This window comes from Cygnus olor, chromosome 3 (genome assembly GCF_009769625.2).
Source record: "Cygnus olor isolate bCygOlo1 chromosome 3, bCygOlo1.pri.v2, whole genome shotgun sequence".
NCBI lineage: Eukaryota > Metazoa > Chordata > Aves > Anseriformes > Anatidae > Cygnus > Cygnus olor.
This window is the reverse complement of record NC_049171.1, coordinates 112,297,767-112,322,593: the sequence shown is the minus strand read 5'-3', so window position 1 is coordinate 112,322,593 and position 24,827 is coordinate 112,297,767. Positions and strand designations below refer to the sequence as shown.

The 24,827-nt window shown below is 42.9% G+C and overlaps 1 protein-coding gene across 1 annotated transcript in view; it reads left to right on the top strand.

Moving 5' to 3' along the window:
- Nucleotides 1–24,827, top strand: part of PCSK2 (proprotein convertase subtilisin/kexin type 2) — a 101,002-nt gene that overhangs the window by 70,005 nt on the left and 6,170 nt on the right. The window contains exons 6-11 of the mRNA XM_040553141.1: nucleotides 290–366; nucleotides 6,333–6,421; nucleotides 9,142–9,317; nucleotides 19,766–19,981; nucleotides 21,293–21,393; nucleotides 23,895–24,122. Of these exons, the coding sequence (XP_040409075.1) occupies nucleotides 290–366; nucleotides 6,333–6,421; nucleotides 9,142–9,317; nucleotides 19,766–19,981; nucleotides 21,293–21,393; nucleotides 23,895–24,122 (887 nt within the window). The remainder of the gene's footprint in view (nucleotides 1–289; nucleotides 367–6,332; nucleotides 6,422–9,141; nucleotides 9,318–19,765; nucleotides 19,982–21,292; nucleotides 21,394–23,894; nucleotides 24,123–24,827) is intronic.

The following is a 24,827-nucleotide window of genomic DNA, read 5'->3' as shown; positions in this document are numbered from 1 at the left end:
AGCTGTGGCCTGCAGTGCTTCAGAAGTAGCCTGAGGTCTCACAGCACATCATGCTAAGCCACCCTGGTAGGGCAATACTAACGGAGGTTTTGCACCCCAAAGAGCGTCTTTCCCCAGGCTTTCTGGTATGGGAAATGTGCAGCACTACAGGGACCAGCATCCAAATGCATCTCAGAGATTGAAGAAGAGAACAAAGATTACTAATGACTCCCAGCTCCTGCAATGTGTCCCACTTTGCCCTGCATGTCTGCCTTTCTGCTAAATCACTGAATGTCTTTGTGTTTTGCAGAATGCCCAAGCCAGCTACGACTTCAGCAGTAATGATCCCTACCCTTACCCCCGCTACACAGATGATTGGTTTAACAGGTAAATGGCTTCCAATTGACCTGCCATTCACTGCGGTTTGCAGAGGAAATGATAAGTATTTGCTGATATTTGTGGAATGTCTGTTTTCTACTAAATTATGTGGTTGCCAAAACAGAAGCTTCAATCTCATTACAGCTTAAAAATTAGAGGTTACTTCTAACTCTATTTTTTAGATAATGCCGAACAGTGGTTCATAAGCAGTTTATAAATGCTTCATTATGTTTTTAGATGAAGCTGATGCTTCAGAAGAGTATATATTTACATTGTTTGTATGGGTGACAGCCACATAAAATTTTCTGCGAGCTAGTCTATGACTTTATGATAACCCAGCTCTGTAGGTTTAATGCAGTCTTGATGGGTTTCCCATCTATTGCATCTGATGTAGTATGACCACTATTTAATTTTAAAGAGAGTAAGCGGCAAGGAGGAATTTTGTGCAACTGGAGTCTGACAGGAAAAGGCTTTGGGGGAGGGAACAGCTTTTTCACCTGATTGTAAACTAAGACTACAAAGCAGCGTGGTGTAAAATAACCAGCTTGAAAACAGTTAAATTTTACATAAGTTCTGAATCATCTATCCTTTCACTATGATTTAAGGACAGCGTACATGGATAGCATTTCAGGGTTTGATTCTGAGATATTTCAGACTGGTGGAGGAATTAAAGTCCATGCACCACTGACTGGGAACCTGTTCTGTTGGGTTTTAAGCCTGGAATCAACAGTGCAGCTATGTTTGTGTGTTGTTTCTCCCTAACACAGCGTAATTGTCCCAGACCCACTTTTCCTTCAGTGTGTTCTGAACCTAACCACTTTTCAGCTCGTGAATGTCTGGTCCTCAAAGGTATGGTATTAATATGAATGGCCCAAAAGAAAAGGCTTCAGATTTCAGGAAACCTAAACTTTTTGTTTCCCCAAACTCATTTTTGGTTAAAATAGAACAGAAACATGTTGACAGTTCTTAAAAAAATAAAATAAAAAATCTCTGGCTTCTGCATCTATCCCATAAAATGCCCTTTCTGCCAGGCAAAATTGCTCCTAGCAAGATGTTAACATAGTCAAGGGTGCAGAGTCCAAGGCGCACCTATAAGGTGTGTTTAGTACCTGGTGATCTCAGCTTCCAGCATCTCTGGCTCTTCAGCATACTCACCAGGGTGTCGGACAGGTTCTGGCTTCGATTTGCAAAACATGTTTCAGGGTATTTTCAAGGAAGTTTCCAAATGTTATCTAGATTTAAGTATAATTGATGCCATCAGCATTTATATAACAGCAGCACTGAGAAGTTGGAATATTTTAAGAGTTTCAGGGCTCAGTCATAGTGCTTATAGAAATACATTAGACCTATTTGATGTGGTTTTCATCTCTGACTTAGTATGGCTGCATGAATGGCCTCTTGAGTTTTGGATGTAGATTGCTTTGTTGTTGTTTGTTTCTGTTTCTAAAGAAATCAATTTTACTTCAGTCAGGGTGGCACAACAAAGATGTGGAGCAGCTGTGCTTCCACCTCAGACACAGGCTTCCTGGAATGGATCAAACAGATTTAGGAGCTGTGGTGTCCTCGTTTATAGTCCTGCCATTTTTCAGCAAAAGCAAGATGCCAGTGATATTTCTCCTTCATATCAGGAAAGGACATCTGACACTTTTAAACTAGCATGAATCCAATTAGTGAATGGAAAGTCAGAGAAAGACTAGGGCTCTAATTTGTGAAGGTCTGCTAGCTTTCTTGCTTTATTTATGCAAAGGATCTTTGTAGGAGAAAGATATCACTTAGCTCTGGAGCAGCACAGAGGAAAATTAAATTTAGCTTTAGTGGGTAATGGTAGATTGTGTCATTTTCAGTGTGGAACTTCATAAAACTAAGTGTGTTCTGCCAAGCCCCATTAACACCAGTTGTGCTGCAATCAAATATTTTATAGCAGGGCGCAGTTTGCGGTCCTCACATGTTTGGCAAGGTGGCACTGCAGACAGAGTTACCTCCTAAAGTCTTTTAAACAGGCCTGGAGCATCCTGGAAGCAACAAGGCTTATGGTCTCCGGCCCCAGATTCTTCTGCCTAACTTCAGGCACCCAAGTGAAGAATCCAGAGTAAGCAGCACAGTCGCCTGCAACTTGATCTATAATTATTGAGAACAGCATGATGCAGGTATTCAGAACTGCAATCTCTCTGTTTCTTTTCTTGAGCAGACAGAGAGATGAGACTGTTTCAATGTCAAGTCCATTCCTTGCCTGCACAATTCAGGAAGTCTTCAAGATGTGAGATTTCATGTTTTGTCCAGACGAAAACAAGAACCAACACACTGTGTCCAGTTGTTCAGGAGTAGTTGTGGCTGTTTTTCTCTGCAGATTTCTATGCTATATTGTTAATTAAGCTGATGTGCCCATCTATAAGCTATTGTCATGACTTGTGACTCCTGAATTGTTATTACAGCGAGGTTACAACTGTCTGCCTGTGACGGTCTGTCTATCCATATGTGTAACTGCACAGGTGCATCTGGATAGACAGTAGTTATATGGACTGCCATTCAAAGAAGCCAATAAAGGCTCCATTTTGCTCAGTTTGCAGTAAGTTATGTATCTCCCATTGAATTTTATGCATGCAGGGGGATCACACTCAAAGTATGATAGCGGGGCATTCCTTTTTCCATAAAGAATATGTTTCTGTGTAAGCAATTCAAGTGATTTGTGGAACAAGAAGCAGAGGACTGTTTTTAAAAAAGATGAACCAAGGGGCTTTTGTGAGCTGCCAGCTGCATGTGCCAAGTAGCATTAGACTTTAAGAAAAAAGGGAGAGGTTTTTGCATGGAGTATTTCATTAATCACAGCTGCTCTGCTTCTAAGTACAGATTCCCTTTCCAGTTGGTGCTTTTTAAGGCTGCTGGAGGCACTCTTGCCTCTATATCTAAGAGCCACTGGCCTGTGAAACCAAGCAGGGTGGGTTTTGGAAGGGGACAATTTGGTGCTTTGGGCAGGGAGTTGCAGGCAGGCAGTTTGGCTGCTGTTCCCAGCAGAAGCACGCAGATGGCTGGGCAGCAAGGGTATTTATTCCCATGCTCCCCGGACTTTCTGCTTGACTGTGTTCAAAGCACAGCTTGGGGACCAAGCCAGCAAGGAGAACGCCGTTTTGGGATGGGGGACGCTGGGTGCAACACAGGGCAGGGCTGTGTGGGAGCGTGAGAAGCAGTGAGGGCAGTGAAGGAACCTGAACCAAGCCCAGTTCCCAAAAGCAGAGGCAGCCCCACAGCACTCAGAGTGGTTTTCTGGTGCCCACTTTGGGAAGCAGCTGTGACTCCACCACCTACTCCTACATAACGTTCGGGAGCTTGGCAGGGATCACAGTGTGCCGTGCGGAGGTACCTGTGCACATCAGGGATAGCTCGGCCTCATTGTACAGCCCTCTGACTTCTCGTTGTGAGTGTGCACAAGGCTCCCCATCTCACAGCACCGAGATCATGAATTTCTGCGGGGACATAAATAACAAATAATTATTTTCACTCCTGTAGCCTCTGTATTCAATATATTCTCTCACCCAGATCAGAGTTTGCTGGGCATAAAATTATTTACTATCTTGGAAATCTGTTTTCTTCAGATGTTAAAGAAAAAAGAAAGGCCTTTATTTATTATGGATTCAAACAAAATCCCATTGAGTCTCCCCTTGGCTTCCAGACAGCGCTCATTAAAAGGGTAAAAACACCTGCTCCCCTCCTCCTCAGTTTTTCAATCGATACACTGGAAACCACGCAATAATTGAGAATTCATATGAAGGGATATAACAGCTCTTTCTACCTGCAGCGTTACCACACGAGTAACGGAGAGCTGCAGCACTACTGCTGGTTCTTCATATGTTTGGATACAGGTGGAGTGGCACGTTCCCAAAGTAGTGCCCCCCTTCCTGCTGTGCTTCCCCATGTGCAAACACTCAAAGGCTCAGAGGCTGCAATATCAGGTGACTTAATTATTTTTATCCCCTGGTTTTAAAGATTGAAATTTGGTGAGGAGATGACCATTGGAGAGAGAAGCTGTGATTTGGGCCCATGACACAGGTCACTTCATAGAAACCACAATGGGTTTATCAATGATACATGAACAGCAAAAAGGGCTAGATTTGGAAAGTCTGTTATTTGCCATTAATAATTCAACCAAATGCATTTGCAGTAACTCGCATGTGATTTTCTTCCCTCCAGTCAGCCACGGTGTCTAAACCCTGAGCTGCTGGAACAGGTCTGCTTGCAGGCTCCATCATGCGGACTGGTGGAGAAGAGAAGTAGGGAAGAGGACCTTTTGGTGGTCCTAATACAGTTTTTCCTTCTGTGATACAGAGTTCACCTGACAGCATCACCATTTTTTTTTTTTTTTTTTTTTTGTGCCCCAGCCTCAGTCAAGCCAATTTTTTAACAAAGCCATTTACTCTGCTTTGTGGCTTCGAGCTAGCCCACAGGTGACTAGATAACGAATGCCTAGCAACCGTATATTTTTTTCACAGTTCCTTGAACAAGGGCATGAGGGAAAACCTGCTTGAATGTTGCAAGAAATTTCTCCAGCAGCTGAATAAGAAGTCTGTATCACTCACCTCTCTCCCCCCTTTGTAAAAGGAACTTGCATGAGATCGTGATCACAACACTGTGTCCATACGAGACCAGTCATTTTCTTTCTTGGAGCTACCGTGAAAAACACACTCTTCCAAGTGCAGCAGTAAAAAGGATGTGATGCTTCTCACCCCTTTATTAATTTTACACTCACCTTTGCCAGAGGTGCTTAAAGGGAGAGAGGGAGAAAAAAGCTGATTAAAAGAAAACAATCCTGCTGCCTCTAGGGATGGTTCGTCTGGGACTCTGTATAGCCTTTACAACACAGCACAGCTAATTGCATGAATCCTTAGCGTGCTGTAGGAGCAGTGCCAGCTGTAATGCACAGAGGGGTGGATGTGAGCGGTAGGAAGGATTCATATTGATGGACCATCTTAAAAAAACTGTCATCAGCATAGATTTTGCTAGTTGCTCTGCTGCTGTGCTATTTTTTAAAACTATATTATATTGCCTTTATTTATCTTCTCTGTGGTTTAATTTCTGTGATGAATTAGGAGAAAGAAAAATGCGATCTGCCTTCTTGCAAGCCTGCCTCAAAGCCACCAGCAGCTTCAGGGTCTCTGTTAAGAGCTGTAAAACACTTCAGAGATGCGAAGTGTTCTTGAAACGCCACGTGTCAGCCTGAACCTGGACATTGGTGTCAGAGACATTTCCCATTTGAGCTGAAAGCAGGAGGTCTGTGAGCTGACAGCTGCAGCCCCTTGTCTGCTTGTGGCTCTCGTGGGAATTAGGGGCTGGAAGAGGAGGGTACAGGTGCCCTTGGGCCTGGCCAGCCAGGCCACAGCTCTGGTGCCGAGGAATGCAGTGACCCACGTGGCTCTCTTCTGCTGCTCCAGCTTGATCTTGCACCACCTCTTTGCATAGCATTTGGTTGTGGGCAGGGATATGCTCCTGATACATATTTGAAGAGCAAAAAGGCAATTGGACCTTGTTCTGTGGGGCTCAAAATAACAGGTGTGTCACACTGCCTAGTCACAAAAATACAGGACTTAATATTGATCTTATTTCTGCACTGTTCTTTCAAGGGACTGTTTCTGCTGCCTAATAGTTGGTAACAAGACAGAATTCGACAGCCAGAGTTAAAAAGAAAAGGGCTGAATAACTTTAGGACTAAATGAAGCATAAGTATGCATGTTAACCTCAGAGCAAGCATCATTCGTACTGCAGAGGGAAAATTGATTATTTGTGCTTCAGGAAGGAATGAGGTCATCCAGGGATCCTAGCACAGCACTTGGTGGTTTGCCGTGGAAAGGTTTTCTTCTGAAGCTCTGGGACCTGCCTACAATGAGGCAAAAACAGGACCAGGGTGATGCATCTTCATTCAGCACATGCAGTGGACCACCAAATTAGCTGGGGCTCACATGGTGTCTCTGTTTTCCCCTCTGCAGCCACGGGACAAGATGTGCAGGAGAGGTGTCTGCTGCTGCCAACAACAACATCTGTGGTGTGGGAGTCGCGTACAACTCCAAGGTGGCAGGTACAGTCACAATCCAAGGTGTAAATGCTCCTCAGGCAAAACTGCTCCTGCAGGGACAGGTAGCATTGCCCAGGACAGGACTGCAGGCTGGCACTGGACCATGTGTTCATTACTTTTCACAGCAGCTGGAGAGAGGAATTTCTCCATGGTTTTGTCTTCTCATCTAAGGGCCTTATATTGCTTCTTTAATGACATTGCAGAGGAACAGTTCACCTCCTCCTTATGTTATCCCGTTTGTACACCCATTTGCAGTGCTCCTTCCCTGCACTGTTGCAGAATCATTTGTGACAAATCTCATTTTGCAGGAGGTAAAATACGCACTTGGAAACTGTACTTGAAAAGGCAAATCCCATGCCATTTGTATTCTTTAGGCTTTCACAGCACAGGCCCTGCAGCGCTGGGAATCTCTGCAGTCATTGCTTTCCTCTCTCGTAACAAGGGATGCAGAACGGTAGGAGTAGAGGCACAGAGTGAACTGGGTGGTGCTTAGCACCCAGCATTCACACTTCAGGTGTGTTGGGTATTTTTACTTCAAACTAGCTTTTGTCTGTGCTGATAGACTGAGTGCAGTGGTTGGAGTGAGTTGAGCTCTTGGACAGCATGTGCCAGTGTAGTTTCATCCTAAAGAAACCCATTTTTCCCACTGAAAAATTGTTCCATGATATTAACTAGGGCACAGCAAGTGGAGAGGGATGCTTATGAATTTAATTTCATTCCCTAATCCACACTAACAACTCCAGTGTGAATGCACTCATTGCTTCCTGGGGAAGGTTAGCAGTGGGTGTGCAAGGGCAGCTCTGCTCTGCTGGCCCAGTCCCCAGTTCGCTGCTGTGATAGAAGAGTCTGGGGAAGGCTACGTTCACCTGTCACTGCACAATCCAAAGCCAAACTTCCACATTAGAAGGACACCAAACAATGTTTGCTAAGCTGTTACCCAAGAAACGTCATATGAGGGTTAGTAACTGGCCAGGCAGGTCTAGTGCTTTTCCCTCTCCTTCAGCAGAGGCAATGTCTCCTTCACAGATGGGACATTTTACAGAGTTCACATTCTGGCAATAACTGTTTTTAGAGAAATGTGATTTGAGGCATGGGATTTCGTCACGTTCACATCTGTATTAATAGTAAAATCTACAGCTTCAAGCTGGTTGTTTAAAAATCAAGAGTTGAAGGCCTTTTCTCATGACCAATAGCCTACAAATAGTCTTTCAGATTTGCCCCCTTCGTAGCAGAATCCCCACTGATTTTTGGGAACGCTAGCCTTTTCTACAAGAGGATGGTGTGCACTTACAGCACCACCCTGTGGTCAGTGGAAAATCAAAAGTTAATTGAGTTGGCAGTCTGCACCTGACATGATTTGGGGTCACATTTGCAGGTGGAACTGGAAAGTTGGTAAGCAGTGATCTGGGGAAATGTGTGTTTTCATTCTCATATCTATTTTTTATTTTTCTTTTTTTTCTCCAGAAGTCAAGCCAGATTGCTTGGCTCCCCCTGTTGTCCCCTGTCTCCCCAGGATCAATCATTAATTCTGTGGTTCCAGTGCAGACCTGCAATTTACAAGCATGTCAGGGGATTTCTCTGCCATTGAGGTTCACTTAATCATTTCTAGCTTGAATTGTCAGATCAGGAATTATTCAGCTTTGGTCAGTTTTCCATTTGAAGTTTATACCATGCCTGTTTGGCAAACACCACTCTTCCCAGCCTCATATTTGGCACACGGATTTTGTATGGAATACAGTAAAAGCACTGGCTTGTCAACCAGGCTCCCCACGGCTGTGCACGCTGTTTGGCTCTGTGGTATTGATTTCTGTCACATCTCTGTCCCGAAGCTGTTGGGAAAAACACTGAATTTCAACTCAAGGCTATAAATGAGATTTGGAATGTGTCTCTGGTTACTCAGGTCTCATCCGAAGGCCGAGAGGTTGGCTAGCAGTGCTGCTGGCCTGTGAGGGGTATGATGAATGAAAGGGCTTGCACTGCCATCTTCGTCGTACACTCTGGCTTGCTTACAGCCAGCTCTCCAACATCTTGTGAAGTCAACATGTCCTTGGATAGTATCGCATAAACTCTAACTCAATTTCTACTGCGATATGGGTTATAGCAAGCAGGTTTTATTTTTATTTTTATTTTTTATTTTTTCCTACAAATGCTGGCCATGCTTTACTATTGTGTCTGTATGTTGAGACATGGATAGTTTTCCAGGAAATCATTGTGTACTATCTTTCCCCTTCCTGATTAAATTCTGGAGAAGAACCAAATTAAACAGAAAAATGACTTGAAAAACAAATGAAGTGTCAACACATCACTGAGTATAAATTACAGGGCGTTGAGTGGTGGTGGTAATCCTTATCCTTAGTTGTGTCGTGGTTTTACTTGGGGTAAAACAAACTTACAAACTATGATTTAAATAGCATTTTATAGTATTTAAATAATATTAAAAGTGAGATTGCTGAACACAAATGTTTTCAAATAGTAGGTGAAAGATACTCTGTAATTAGAAAGCAGTAAGGAGTTCTCTCTTTCTGGACCACACTGCATTGCTGCGGCTGGGTCTTTAAGTTCTGGCATCCTGCTGGGTAAACACACCCTGGTGAAAAGTGAATGACGAGTGCAGAATTGCTGAATGCGTGAAAATACCCGTAACTGGGAGACTTACCAGGTGCTGAGTTTTCATCTTGCCCTGGGTAATGCATAATTCATGTTTATGCTGATTAAATCCACAGGTATTCGAATGCTCGACCAGCCATTTATGACAGACATTATTGAGGCTTCCTCTATCAGTCATATGCCCCAAGTCATAGATATATACAGTGCCAGCTGGGGACCAACCGATAATGGAAAGACTGTGGATGGACCTAGAGAGCTAACACTGCAAGCGATGGCGGATGGTGTGAACAAGGTAACAATCCTATTAACTAATCAAGGTATTGGGGCAGAATGGTATGTACACACTTGCACTGAAACCAGTGACAGGGGCGTACCTGATCCTCCAATAGATGTTACAGAGCACAATGCAGTTGTGTAAACTATCCCAACTTTCAGTATATTCGAAGGTCCGTTGACGTTCTCTCTGCACTATTGTGGGATTTTTTTTTTACTGCACAGTCTCAGGATACTGTGCTCTCCTGCGTGGAACTGTATTTTTCTCCAGTCAGCTTACATATGCTTTTCACATGCTATTGCAGTCAAAATGGAAGAGCCTGATCACATCCTGGCTCCAGAGGCCTGTAAATAGTCCCTGCTTTGAAAGATGCCAGCTGTACTACTGACGTCACGTTGTCTGTTTTGGTGTGCTACCAGATTAATTGTCATTTCGGACACAGATCACTCATGTGATCATAATTACATCTGTGATTGTACCACCCTGTCTGTGGAGTAATATTATTCCCCAGTAGTGGGAACCTCCTTGTTTTATTCCCATCCTTTCAGCTCCTTCCAGGGACAGTCTCTGTTTTTTGTCAAAGACACTCAATGGCATCTTGGAATCTGTTAAATATATACTATATTAGAATGTCAGGTAAAATGCATTCCACAAGTTAAAAAAGAAACAAAAAAACAGTCCAAAAACAGTCCAAAAAAAACCCAAAACTTGTATGTCTCTTGTCTCTCTTTGGTGTCATGCAGTTGTGACAACCACAGTTACTCTTGCTGTTGTAGGGAAGGAGCCTTCTCTCTTTGTGGATTATAGTTGGGTTTCCAAAATGAAAAGATTTGAAATTCCCCAGAACATCTGGGGTGGTTTTGTGTGGGAGCTCTGCAATTACTCATTTTCCATCCAAATTATTTCTTCCTCTTGCCTGTGCCAGTTTCACCCACTCTTCATCACCACCTCCCTGTGAACAGCACATTCAGTGTACCATGTTTGGTGACATGATAATTAAATCTATTGCTGTGGTAGGTGGTGAAGCATCCAAAGCAGTCTCAGATCCTGAGACTAATGTTTTGCCTATAACGTGAATTATGGGCATCTTCATGCTCATCTTCATGCTCTTGCCTACAAATTTGGCAATATACTACAATAACTCAGGAAGACCTGTCACGAATTTCTCCTGAGTCTTCTCAGTTCTGTAGTATAAACTTTACAAACCTCTGACCAGCTCAAAGTCCCCGTGAAGTCAACTTACACAAGCTGGCTTTCTTCTCATACCTTTCTTTCATCTGTCTAGAGTTTCCATAAAGATTTTCTTGATCCCCTTAAATACTCCTGTCATAGGGAGAATCTTTCATCGATGTGTGACATGGTCGTTTTATGTTTAGCAACACTTCTGTGTCTTACAGTTAGTGGATACTTGATCGTCCTTCCACCAATGTTGGTTGGAGCAGAGAATCTGGCTATAGAAAAATTCCTGTCCTGTTTTTTTGTTATTCTGCTCCATGAAGAACTAGTCTAAAAAGTAACAGAAAAGGCATGAATAACCCAGGCAGGGTACTGCAAACTAATCAAAAATGAGAGATTTTACCCTCTCAAGAGAAGCAGGTTTTAATTTTTAGTGGTTTTTTTTTCAGTTTCTTGATATTTAAAAGAGTTTTCAATTAATTTGCTGTTGTGTCATCATGTTCTCTCGGTTGTGGAGTTGCACTGGTATTACACTTCTGGAATGTTCAGCGTGAGAGAAGGGATTTGTCTCTGCTGTTTTATTGTCTAGTCATGGTCCCATACCTGGGGGTGTTGGGCATACAGCTTTTTTAATGCCCTCCCCTTGAATGTGTTTACAGTTCTCTTTAAGAAATAATTTATAATATTAGGGTCAGAAGGACCCTGGGATAACTTAGGGTTAATGCTTGCTAAGAAGACAGAATGGTGATGGTGAGCTGCCCTCTGGGAAGGATTGCTCTCATACCATATCAGAAAGCACAAAATGAACAGACGAGCCTGCATTAGGAAAACAGTTCTGTCAAACAGCCATTGCAGAATTGGAGAGCAGAAGGGATAATATTGCATTCTACCTAAGAAAGAAATTGTTGTTGAGGAATGATTACACTTAATTTTACAGTGGCGGTATCGCAGCTATCTCTTGGCAATACACACACAAAAAAAAAGACAGCTCCCCACAAATAAATCCCTTCGCATTGTGGTCATAGCTTTATCTACCCTTGTTATGTGCATTACGTTTCCTGTCATAGAAGAGTTTTGGGGTGTAATTTGTTCTAGTTTCTTTTCACGGAGAGCCAGGTTTCCCAGGATATTTCAGGGTTTCAGTGGATGCTGGGTACTCTCCACAGTGCTTTGAAAATCCCACTACAAGCTTCCCTGCATGTAAAGGAAGACTGACAAGCCTTTGATGTATTGCCATTCTACCTAGCTTACATCTATAGTCTATGCACCAAATTCTCTATTGGCCATACAAATGTAAATCTAATTTATGATCATTTTTCAGAATTAAAAAAAAGCAAAACACTGTTATTAAAGAGAAAAGTGGTATCTTTTACAAACAGAGACAAATAAATGTAGGAACGCTTTTTCTTAGTCTAGGGCTGATTCTCACCAGAGTGATGGTCATGAATTAGTGATGAAGCTGAAATATTGGCAGGAAGGAAGCAACATGCTGAGAATAAAAATGTGTTGTTAAACTAAAAGCCATACTTTCAAATGTCCTGAAAGGAAATGTAAGATCTCTTGCACAGAGCAAGATTAATATCCTTGCCTCTATGGCAGTAAACTAAAAAATAATTGGGAGTGATATGAAGTTCTTATGGGGAATATGCGGTTAACCAAGCTGATGAACAGTGGTAACGTTTGCCTTGTTGCCACCATACTTGGGAACTCAGCTTAAGGAGAGACTCACAAGGGTTTCATCCTTCCCCAAACTCCATTCCACTGTCTTGTCCTTTTGGCATCCTCCTTCCAGAGCTGCAAGGATGCCTGGGGTAAACACTCACGTGGTAATTTTAACATGATGATAACTGCAGAAACTTGGAGACTTCTCGTTTGTGTGTCTGTTTATGTCTGTTTATATGGCTTGAAGGCATGCATTCATAACCAGATGGGCTAAGGCTGATAAACCTTCTTTCTCTTCCATTTCCCATTCCTGGCATTTGTTAAGATAATTCTTACCTTCTATCTTAATCAAACTGTCACTTTAGTATTATCTTCACTTGTGAGATAAATAGCATAAATAAAGGTAACAGTAAATAGTATAATTAAGGCCTGGAGAATCTGTCCATCACATTGGCAATTCCTTTATGGGCTCTCTTTACTAATTGCACTTCTACGGCTGAACACAATGGGATGGCACGTGTGAGAACTTGGTGTTGGTGTAATACACACAATCAGGAGGTGTTGGGAAGCGAACTCAAACTGCTTTTTGTTATTTAGCTGTGATCCCAAGCATTTTTCACGCAATCTGCTCTTCACTGTGTTATCTCATGACTTTTGTTCAGGGTCAGTAGTTTGCAGTGTGACCAGGTCACCGAATAGTGGTAGTTGCATTGCAAAGATAAATGAGCTCACCATGGGCACTTGAGAGTACAGGTTGAAATAGTTTCATACACGCAAACATCCCTGGGCTGCAAGGCATCCAATGCTGGCTGCCAGCTGTGACAAGAGACCGCACTAGTCTCTGCTCGAGTCAGATATCCGTGAGGGTGGCCTGCAGCCGGCTCAGGGACAAACGCTGCTGTGCCGGTTGAAAGAGCTGTCCAGAGAGCGTGTGCTGCTGCTCGCTCTTTCTCTAGACGCATTTGCCAGGAGCTACAATGGATTTATGTCATGAGATTTTATTATCTGGCTTCTAGACGCCATCTGTGGACAGCAGCAGGCTATGGCGTCTAGACAAAAGGTATATGTTTCTTTACAGCCTCAGGAAGACACCAGCCTAACGTTGTTCTGGGCTGTCCTGAGATAGCTTTCCCCTGCACTGAGACCAGGCTGCTTATATGCTCAGTTGCATTGCCCCTAATGTGTTGTACGTTTGCATGTGTATTTTCTCTATGAGCTATGGAGGGGTATTATTGCAGATGCAGAAATACAAACTGAAATTCAGAGCAGAGCAAGAAACCATGGTGTTGGACCCGGGACTAAGCAGCCCAAATACAGCAGTGCCAAATACAGCTAGCTATATCATCCGAGTGAGAGGTTCTTTCATTTCAGAGAAGGGGGAGTGAGTCCGTAGTAGCCTTTTATAGATAGGGCTGGCTGGAGCAATGCTGTGTGATTTACATATCCCTTGTCTGACCTGTGCTTCCCTGTCCTGGGGACCAGACAACTTGGGGTGAGGGGGGCAGAGAGAGACAGTAGATGGCATCCCAGTGGTTGCACAACTCTCTTAATTCTCTTAATTATGGACTTTTGTTCTCTGGTGCCTTATATCCAGAATCACATCAGCAGACATCTAATACTGTAAGCTAAGGAAGAGGTAACTAGCTCAAGAACTAATTCCACCCATGCTTTATGGGTACATCCCGTCTTTAATGCAACACCCAGAAAACATTTCTTTCTTGCTGTTTTATGATTTCAGTATTTTCAGCTTCAGCAATAGAAATTTAAAGCAGTAAAAAGAAGTTATCAAGCTAAGCTGGTCTCTATCTATTGCATTTTTATGATGTAGGCTTTTATATTAGTAGGTTGCGAGGAGTTGCTCATGGACTGAATTAATTTCTTGAGACTTCGCCAGCTCAACCAGAATACATAAGCCATGATCCATTTGTGCATGTGCTGGTGAAAGTGTTATTGCTTCCATAATATGGTACTACCTAAGAAAATGCTGCACGAGTATAAATTCCCAAGGGAACAATATTAAGAATTTATAGTCTCATCATGGCTCTGTAACTGGGCTCACCAATGAAGGAAGAAAGGACAGCTTTAAAAATGAAATATTTCTCACTTGCCTCCATTCAAGGCCACGCACATTGCATTTGTGTTTGAAATATGTTGAGGATAGCGTGTTATTGAAGTATATGCAGTTAGATGCCTCTAACTTTATTTATTGGCTGAACAGCCAAGCGAGGATAGGGGAATTAGTTTATGATATGGCAGCTTTCTGATTACTCCATTTCTAAGGAAGCCTTACAAGCTTCTTTATACATTGGGAGCCCTTTACTATCACATTGCTATTGTGTCTGGAAATCAAACCACATTATAGCCCCACATGAGTGTATTATATCTGTTTGGTATTCTGAAGCTGCCCCATTTATCAGGTGGGAGGGATTTTCAGGCTTTGGTAAAACAGCCTGACCAGCTTTTCTGACCTTGTGCTGGGATACACCACCTTTCACTGTGTACATGGTCCAGGTTTGGAGATCTGTCTGTGACCATCTGCTTTCCTGCCATGGCTCAGGGAATGGCCATGCCTCTCTGAGGACAGGACAGGAGCAAATCCCAAGTGCCCCTGATTTCTGTTGTGATACTGTCTGCTTCAGGGATGCCTTGGTCACCTGAGGACCTTGGCTCTTGTAACATTTGTGCTTCGTGTGTTCCTACAACAGGGTTAAATATTGCCCTTCACAAAGAGTCAAATGACTTTCATGTAAAGAGCACAAAGCTGCTGTATTGCAATAGCGCGGGCCTACATGGCACTATTTCTAAGTTCCAAATGTGAATAGTCTTTATTGACATGTAAATTACTGTTTTTCTAAGGAAACAAGATGCTAATTTAGCCTCAAAATGTAGATTTTGCTGTCTCACTGACCCCAGGAATGTTTTCTGCCTAATCTCTGTGCCACAGCTCAGCAGCCATGTGCCTTTGCCTCCCAGCAAGGCCGGGAACCTTTGCACAGCGCTGCAAGAACCACAGGTGAAACTGTGAGGCCAGGGAGCATCACACACACTGGGAAGTCTGCACATAGAAACCAGCACCACCGCTGGTGGAAAGTAAATTGGATGTTTAAAATCTTTTTCCTACTGAAAGTCTAGCTCAGAACTACTGAAGAGAGGATGTGATTGGTTTTTACCTATGATAGCAGTACCAGAATTAGGCCTGCAGAACTGCTGGACTAGAGCAATGCATTATCACTTGCAGAACACAGCCCAGGATCAAAAAGGCATGGCTAGTTTAGGCCAAGCCAGAGCATTTCACTTGAAGTATTTTGCTTATTCTCACAGGTCATTGAGTTCTTGCTCGCTTTAGTGAAGCAGATCAAATTTAAATCAGAGAATAATTTTGAAAGAGAAAGAAGAAATGTTTGAGCAGGCTGATTTATTTTATTTTTAATTAAAAGTTTTTTTCTCAACATTTTCCAAGTTCCCTCCCCATTTCCCTGCTGTCTCTCTTCACCAAAACTGTATTTTTCCATTCGTTTCTCTTGGATAACAGAAGTCTATCCAGTCTCAACAGTAATTTAGGCATAGAAAATTGCTCAAGCATTATTTTTAGCCAAAGGAAGTATTAAAATTTGCACAATTAATTGGGGGTTGGTGGATGGGAGTTTAGTACTCTTCTGTGACCTAATAAAAGACTGGAGTAAATTACATAAAGCATTTTGTTAGGGTTTGACAATTACAGGGCCCAGTTCTTTGACTATCTGATATGCAACAGTCTTTTGTACTTGGGTGATAATTACTTGACCCAATTAGTTTTAGAAATCTGCTAGGAGAAACAAGTCAGCCAGTTACTGAAGTCAACAAAATATGAGATGAAAGCACGAGGAAGCCTGACTGAAACGCAGCTCCAAGTAATGGCCGTCCTCTGCATAACAGCCGAGTGTGTGGCCATGAAGAGGGAGAAGGGCATTCCTGGTCCTGCCAGAACAGCCTGTCCTCCCTCCTCACCGAACACCCGGGGGTGAGACAGACCAGCCAAGGGCCACCAGCAGCAGCCAGTTAGAGCAGGATAACCCTGCTGCCGTTCCATCTGCACGGCACTCCGTGATGCGTGGCAGGAGTCTGTTCTGTGTTTTCATGCTTGTCCTACTTGGAAACTTAGTGCTGATCCCGATCTATGACTGAAGGATTAGGCCAAAGAGAAGGGTCTGCATCAGAAATGTGCTGTAAAGACCACGATGTTCCTTCCATCCAGCTTTAGCAACCCCAGCGGCCAGGCTCTGGAGGAAACAAATGAGAGGAGCCAAAGCAGAGGCTGTGCCGTGTTAGAGGCCCAGCTGTTACTCACACGAGCACTTGCAGCCTTGACAGGAAAGGTCAGGGAAGCTGGAGGAGATCTATTTGTCAAATACCACCAGTTTTTATCTAGAAAGTGTGATCCAGGAATCAAAACTGAGAAACACTGGCTTAGGCACTCGCCCAGCAAGCGTGACGAATGAACACAATAACAAGGGAAAAAGAGTCCAAGATGTACCTCAAGTTACCTAAAATGAATTAGCCTGCATTCCTCTGCCAGCTCACTTTTGCAAGATAGTTGAGTAAAGATGTTTTACTGGGATTATGCTCTTTAGAAGATGAGAATGGGTAATAAAGTTTCACAGAGATATTTTTTGTCGGTAGCACAGCATCCCACGAAGAACACTGGAAATAGAAAGCCTTCTGTTTCTGCGGAGAGTGCTTCTCAGTACTGTCTGTGACTTTCTGAGCATTTAGCCTTGCCCAGGATTTAGTTCTGGCTTAGTGCGAGTTGAAATGTGGGCCTCTTTTGGGCTACTCCCCAATGCACTGAGATCCATTTTCAGCTCTAAGCGTGAGTTACAGCTTCAGATGGCTCAGAAGTGTGACTGCCTGCTCTGCATTGCTTTTGGGGGAAATGAGCAAGTTTTAACAGGATTCTGGAGGAAAGATTCTCTGAAATGTATCTTATCTTGCAGTCTTCCCTCTTCTTCCTAAATCTTCCTGCAGGCTCCCTCTGGTGTTTCTACCGTACATTACTGGCAGCTTCTCCGGTCGTTTTTGGTCTAAATGTACAGCAGCCTAAGTTGAGTGACAGCACTGATACTTTTGAGGTTCATTTAAGGTTGAGATACGAATAGGAGCTTTCAGCTGGCTTTAAATGTGACACATAATTGACCCCACCGAGATTTTTCTGGTTTAGACAAATACCATCCGGAGAATTGAAAATTCACTTGCCCTGAAGCCGTATATTTCTGCCTTGTACTTGGAACAATGCTTAAGAACAGGCAACAAACAGTTTGCCTGTGCAAGCTATCCAGCTACTGCAGGTCTGGCAGCTGGAAATGTAAGCAAACAAGTCCTAAGCATTATTGCAAATAATGCACTTGGACTGCCATCAGCTTTCTCCAATAGCGTTTGATTGCTTCTCTTTCTGGTCCTGGCTAGGAGGGAAATGAAATTGAAATTAGAATATTAAGAGGTAAATTACTTTTTTTTTTTTTCCTTTAAAAAAAAACAACAACACTAAGCCATGCTTGTGGATGTGACTGCTCTAGAAGTGATATCCTAAGACCATTCTCCCATTACACTAATTGCATGCATAAAACCTGCCCCCGCTCAAGCCCAAATTTCAGTTCCTCTCTGGATTCTACCCGACCCCTCCAACATCTGTTTTGCCTGTTTTGTGCCATTCTGCCACCAACCCCAGCCATGGGGGGTAATGCTTTGCAGCAATTCCGACTTTTGGCAGCATGGAACAATTTGCCAGGCAGGGCCAAGTCTGCTTCCCTACGCTGAATGTGGCAGAGGCTAACTTCCAGGCACCAAACTATTTCTGTGAATTTATTGCATGAAAATGGTGTGTTTCATCTCCCTTCTTCCCTGGAAAGAAAGAGTTGTTGAAGAACGGGTCCATAACATGCCAAATGTCCTGTTCCTGGCACTTGCAGCCACCTGCTCTCTGTGCTGGGCAGCAGCCTGCCTTTTGGGGATGGACGGAAACGTGCTCCAGCTGCCCCTGAGGCTGTCCAAAAGGCACAGATGGTGGCAAGGTGCTGTGATGGGGGCTGTGGGCACAATGGCAAGCTTGTGATGTAGCCTGGGAAGCAAGTCCAGAGACCACATTTGGGCTCTGTAAGGTAACAGCAGTCAGAGTGCAAGATGGGATATATAAAAAGGGGAAAAAAAAGCATAACTGTTTTCATTGTGCAGGGTGTTTTGCTTGTTTGTTTTGCTTTTTTTAATAATTTGCTGGAATTGTTTTGTTTTTATGTATTTTTGCAACAGTGTCCTCTTCCCTTAGAACACAAATGATTGATCTCAGATCTTTGTGGGAGTTCTCAGGCTGATTTCAGTAGGCTTTCTCATAGTTATCATCTTTATTATGAAAATCTCTGTCCTGAGATGTTATGTACCCCAGTGGCAGCAAACCTGCTGTGCAATTCAATAGATTATAATGCGACTCACTAACATGCTTGAAATAATGAGGTTGCTCTGTTCAGTGGGGTATGATGAAAAATAGAAGCTACTGCTGGGAGCTCAGATTTGATTTAAATTCCTTACAGAAAAGGTTCCCTATTAAAATACCACTGCAAGTTGCTATGTTTGTGTATTCCTTAACTTCCATCTCCTGCTGGACAACGAAGAGGCCAGAAGATAATTTTTCTCATTTTCTGCCCAACTTGTGTAAACAGAATGTTAAATTGAGGCCTTGCACCCTTGTGATGCTGTTGGAAGTAAACATTGGATTACATTAGTCAAAACACAGGGAGAAAAACTGTGGCTGTGCTGGAATTGGTGGGGGTCCCGAGCCTTGCTTTCAGTGGCACTGATCTTTCTTCAGGTACTGGGGTTCTCAGGTCTCGCGCTCTTCCAGGCAGCCTCTACCTCTCTCTTAGCATGGGCTGAGGAGAAGGAGCTGCGTTGATCCCTTCCCACTTCTTTATCTGAAAATGAGGAAGAGGATACAAATGTCTTTCCTTTAACCAACAGGAAGGTCAGAGTTTTTATAGCTGCCCTTCAACTTCAGTCTCTTCCATCCATCTCTGGACTGTGCAGTGGTTTCAGTAGGCTTTCTTTCTCTAGATGATTCATATGATCTCATAACTTTATTTTCTACTCAGTGGTAGAAGCTGGTTTGCCAGAAAAACAACTCTGAGACAATGACACCTATGGAGAAAAATCTATTGAGAGGAAAAGGGTGCCAGTTTTGCAGGGTTTTTTAGCCATTGCCCAAACCTAATTGGATCTTACAAGCCCAGTGTCTGAGATGACCTATATCCCTTTTAAAAGAACACCTTCCTCGTAGCACTTAGGCCTTGACATAAGTGCTAATGAATCCATAAAATGTCTTAGCATTTGGCACAGAAGCCTTCAGGGCATCAAGAAAAACAGGAGATAAATGGAAACGCTCTGTGTGCATGAAGTTGCACAGTTGGCTGTGGCTGCCAGTTAACTAGATTTAATAACCTGTAGAAGTCCATTTTATTTCAGCTTAAGGTTGATGTATATTTTGTTTGGACCAGTTTTCTCCTTTAGAGATGCCTAGCTTCACAATTAGATGTGCTGTTCAAATTGGGTGCTGTTTCCTATTTGCAATTTAACCTAAAAGGGTCAATTTTCCCTTTTCACAGGGCCGGGGCGGGAAAGGAAGCATCTATGTCTGGGCTTCTGGAGATGGGGGCAGCTACGATGACTGTAACTGTGATGGTTATGCATCGAGCATGTGGACAATCTCCATCAATTCCGCTATAAATGACGGACGGACAGCTCTGTATGATGAAAGCTGCTCTTCAACCCTAGCCTCCACCTTTAGTAACGGGAGGAAGAGAAATCCGGAGGCTGGTGTGGTGAGTCCAGATATTATTGTCCTGTCGCTGCTGTCTTTTTGCACTCCCACGACCCATTACAACTCTGTCTGCTTTGGAGCAGCAGATGGTCCTTTGTTGAGATGGATATTTTTCTCATCTGCAGTATGTGATCGTGTCAGAGCTGTCAGCTGAGGAGATGTGGGATTAACATTGAGGGCAGCAATGATCTTCCATATCTTAGAGCTTCATATCGTTGGTGCTTTCCTTTATCAGAAACCAGATTTAAAAGTTCAATTGCCCTCTTTCCAGAGGACAGTGTGATAAAAGGTCTCTGTAAAAATCTAAATGAAAAGCATTGACATCTGAAATCATCCTTAATTGTGCTGGCAGAGCAGTCAAGAACCAGACTTCTGCTGCACTAGAAGCTGCACAGAGCAGACAGACATTCAGTTACCTACAAAGGAAATGTGGAGGTTCAGATTACCCTCAGAGATACAGTCTCATAGTGAGAGCAGCATGGAGAATCATGCTCAAGTCCTTTTTGGGGCCATAGTTACTACTGGAAAATAGGCAGTGTTTGAGTGTAACTGAGATTCTCTTCCACTGTACTGATCACTGCTCTTCAGCACCTCCACAGTAGCCAGGACTTAGTCCAATTCAGAGTGACAAATGGAGGGGTGGTAACTCAAGGTCAGCCCTTGCCAAAGGCAGCTATACATTTTCTGTGGCCTGTCTCAAACCCCAAAGACTTTGTCCACTGCAGCATCCTAAAGACCGGTGTGCAGTAGCAGAAGGAAAAATACTGGTTTCTGTTCTGGTATTGGCACTGTGCTGGTGTCAGCTGAAATGATCTGTGGCACCTTTTTCATTATCACCAGAAAACGTACTTGTAAGTTTTCCCTCAGGTCCCTTGTAGGGACTAATCTGCATAGAAGGCAGCAGCCTGTTACTGATCCTGGCTTTGGACTTGCACAAATGTTAGAAATCTCGGTGCTCTTACCAATTCTAGTTTCCAACTTGCATGATAACCATGGGGAAACGTAAGGCCCCTGGTTAAACTGTGTTTATAGGAATTAAGCAATATCCATATAAGTTTATAAGTCCTAAGTGACAATGAACATTGTTTTCCTACATTGTAATTTATTCTTGCATTCTCACCTTCTGTAACTGTCTCTCACCACGTTTTTAAATTTATACACAAGTCTAAAGAAGAAAACAGATCCTGGGAACAAATACACAATTCATCTGAAGGACAAGGACACAAACTCCACTTTCTATGTTTTTCTGGGTCTGTAGCTGCAAGGAAAATGGCCTAGCTGGTTTCATTAATTAAGTCTAATATCATTGCAGGCTACCACAGACTTGTATGGCAACTGCACCCTGCGTCACTCAGGAACGTCTGCAGCTGCCCCTGAAGCAGCCGGAGTGTTCGCCTTGGCCCTGGAGGCTAAGTATGCCGTTAAGAAATTCCTTTTGAGCTCTAGAGAAGAGGGGGCCTGGGGTTTGTTTAACATTGTTCATCATGTAAGCTGGTTGTGGCACAGCCGCTAGAACGAGCAGCTGACAAGCTGCCTGAAACAGCAGAGACGCGGCTGGTAACTTACAGATGGAGCTACAGCCTTGCCAGAGCCATACACCAGGCGCGTACGTTCTGGCTGACTTCCCTCTGCCTGCCCGCTACATCCACAGCTTCCAGGGGTTTGTTTGAGGGACAGGTTATGTCGTTTCTCCACATGCCCAGTGGGGAATGCCCAACTTACAAAAATGTAAGAATGAACCTATGGGAGTTCATCTTGTCCCACTTGCTGTCTGCAATAACAGATGCCGAGGAGCAACAATACCAAGCAGGGATTAAGAGTGATCTTTCACCAAGCAGCTTTGGCAATCAGTTGTTTGGAGAGGGAGCAGTCAGCCTATCCCATTTTAACAGCCGCAAGCAGATTTATCCTTCTTGAATTTGTCCAATTCTTTTTCAAATTGTCTGTGTATTTGGCATCTGTATCATCCAGTGGCAATCAATTCCACAGTAATAATATTTTTTGGCAGCAGTGAGGAATGCTTCCTTTGTTGTTTCTTACCCCATTGCTGGCAATTTGCTTTTGTGCTACATAATTGCTGCGTTACGTGAGAGAATAAATGTCCATTGTCTGTTTACCTTCTCCATGCTATTCATGACATTGGAGACCTCTTATTCATCATCTTTTTTAATGATGAGGAAAAGGTTTTCTTACAATAACCTACACCATCTTTTTACTTTGTGTTAAGTCGTTTTATGAAGTGAAACAACATTTGCTCAGCTATACAGCTTCAGTTGCTGTAATCTTGGCACAAACTGAACACTGTGTACATAGGTTTCTTCAGCTGTATATAGAAGAATGAGACAAGGTTTATACTGTTAGCAGAGCAATTGTGCTCAGAGAATGACTTGGACTAAGTCTCATTATTCAGGTTTTATTCACACCAAACAAACATGCCAAATGTTCAACTTTGGATGATCAATCCTTCTACTGTCAAATTTATTCAGTGGGACAGCCACAGTGTAATAAATTAATATGGCCATAAAAATAAGTCTTCAGACTTAATGAATTTCCTGACCACTGCATGTTTAACCTGGACTACAACCCTAGTATCTCAGTGATGATCACTCCTCTTCTTTTGGGCTGTCCATGAAGACCTTAATTAATCTTGCCAAACAAGCAGAAATCACAAGTAAAAATTAGACTAACTTATAATCTGCAATTGGTTTTCTAGCCTTTGCTGAGAAGACAGAAAAGAAAAAGACGAAGAACTGTCAGTGTCTCCTCTCTCCTTCCAGCCTGACTCCATTACTCCTCTGCTGTGTTGTGCAGGGTTACCCTGGATGAGTTGCAGTGCCCTTGGCAGGGATGGCTAACAATTTCCCTCTTGCCTGCAATGTTTCCCAGCTCATGTATATCTGACTGTTTCTAAAAACTAGCTAATCTGTGAAATGGAAAGTACAGTTTTAAGACACATAGCAACTCTTAAAGGGTTTCAGTAAGAATGATGCAAGTGATCTCTGGTTTTCAGCTACCTTGTGTCACCTCAAAGAAATGAAAGTAATTGGCTATTCTGGTATACGTTCAGCACGCACACATGCTTATTACTTGGTGCACAGAAAGCTGAAAAACTGATCCTTTGGGGTTGATGGTTTGAATCAGACACATTGTAATGTTGAAAGAGTTCATCATAAAACAACTGGAATAGCTTTAGTTATGTAGAATTAGAATGTCAGTGCTAAAGCTTCCAGAATAATAACTTGTAAGTGCCCTTCCTGTCATCATAATCACTGCAAATCTAGGAAGACAAGAGCTGATGATGAAGGATGATCATGGAATCTAGACAAACGTTACGTTACTGCCTCCATCCGTGCTAGTATATCACTGGTGACAAGCCTCCATCATACCTCACAGTGCAAACCTGCACCCCCCACAGCCCATAACCCATATTCACAGTCTGCTGAAATTAGCAAGACCTCGTCGTTATAGCTTGCCACCTTCATCCATCTGATCAGAGCTTCTCTGGGTGACCCTTGGAAGGTCCATGGGAAAAGCAGGAGGAGCAGGCAAGGAAAAGAGGGCAAGATCTAAGAGGAAGGTTAGACTAAATTGTGTCATCATCCTTTTCTTTTTGTATTATTTTCATCATCTCGTATAATATTCCTCCCATTTTATTAGCTTAAAAATCGCATGGTAGATATTTAACGTGTAGTTGAAAGCAGTTGCTGTCAGAAATGACTTTGTAATTTTGGGGAAGTGCTACACAATTAAAACCTATTCCTCTGCCCACTGAAATCATCAGAAGCTTGTTACTGATATGTATATAGATACAATTTATGTGTGACTCACAGAAGCAAATTTTACCAACGGGCCTACTCAAACACACTGCGTTTCTTTAATATCTGTGGGAACTGTATCATGTTACTCTTCCACAGCTTGGATCTGACATGGAGAGACATGCAGCATCTGACAGTCCTCACCTCCAAAAGGAACCAGCTCCACGATGAAGTTCATCAGTGGCGCAGAAATGGCGTTGGGCTGGAATTCAACCACTTGTTTGGCTACGGTGTCCTAGATGCAGGAGCGATGGTTAAGATGGCAAAAGACTGGAAGACTGTTCCCGAGCGATTCCACTGTGTTGGGGGGTCAATACAGGAGCCTGAGTAAGTGTATGATCTGGTATTTGTGGTTTGTCTCTTTCCAGCACTGAAGAGACCAGGCAAATATCTTGACAAAGAACAAGATAATCAGAGAAACATAATGAACATTTTATTCTAAGAAAGCTTAACATTATCAGTAGCATTCCAGATATTTCAGTAAGCTGATAAAATGAACGACATGATCTTTCAGTTCCTGGTTTGCTGGAGGAAAACTGAGCGCATAGGACAGCTGATCTTTAGTGTCACTGCGAGTGCCAGTAGTGCTAATAGCAGCATCCATTTCTCCTAAGTACTTACAGGTGTGTTTATGCCACAGTTTGTGTGAATAAACAGCCTGTGCAAGAGGGAAAACCCAAGAAGCTGGCACCATAAATTACATAAACTGCTGCCACATGAAATATCTGTCAGCCAGGTCATATCTCCTTGTGACCTATTCCAGCAGACAGTTTTATCTGCAGAAGACTGAAACAGTCATCTACAGGTAGCAGTGATTCAGTTTCAACATTACCTCATTTAACCGTGTTTGGTTTATGTTCTTCAAATCACTAATTGCAGGCTAGGTAGTCAAATTATTTTCTGATTACCTTTGTGTGCTAAAGTGAATGAGTCAACAAGTGAATTAATTAATACTAATTAACTACAACAGCTATAGTTCAATTTAATTGTTTGAAATACTAACCTAATAATGGCCAATTTATGTCTTTAACA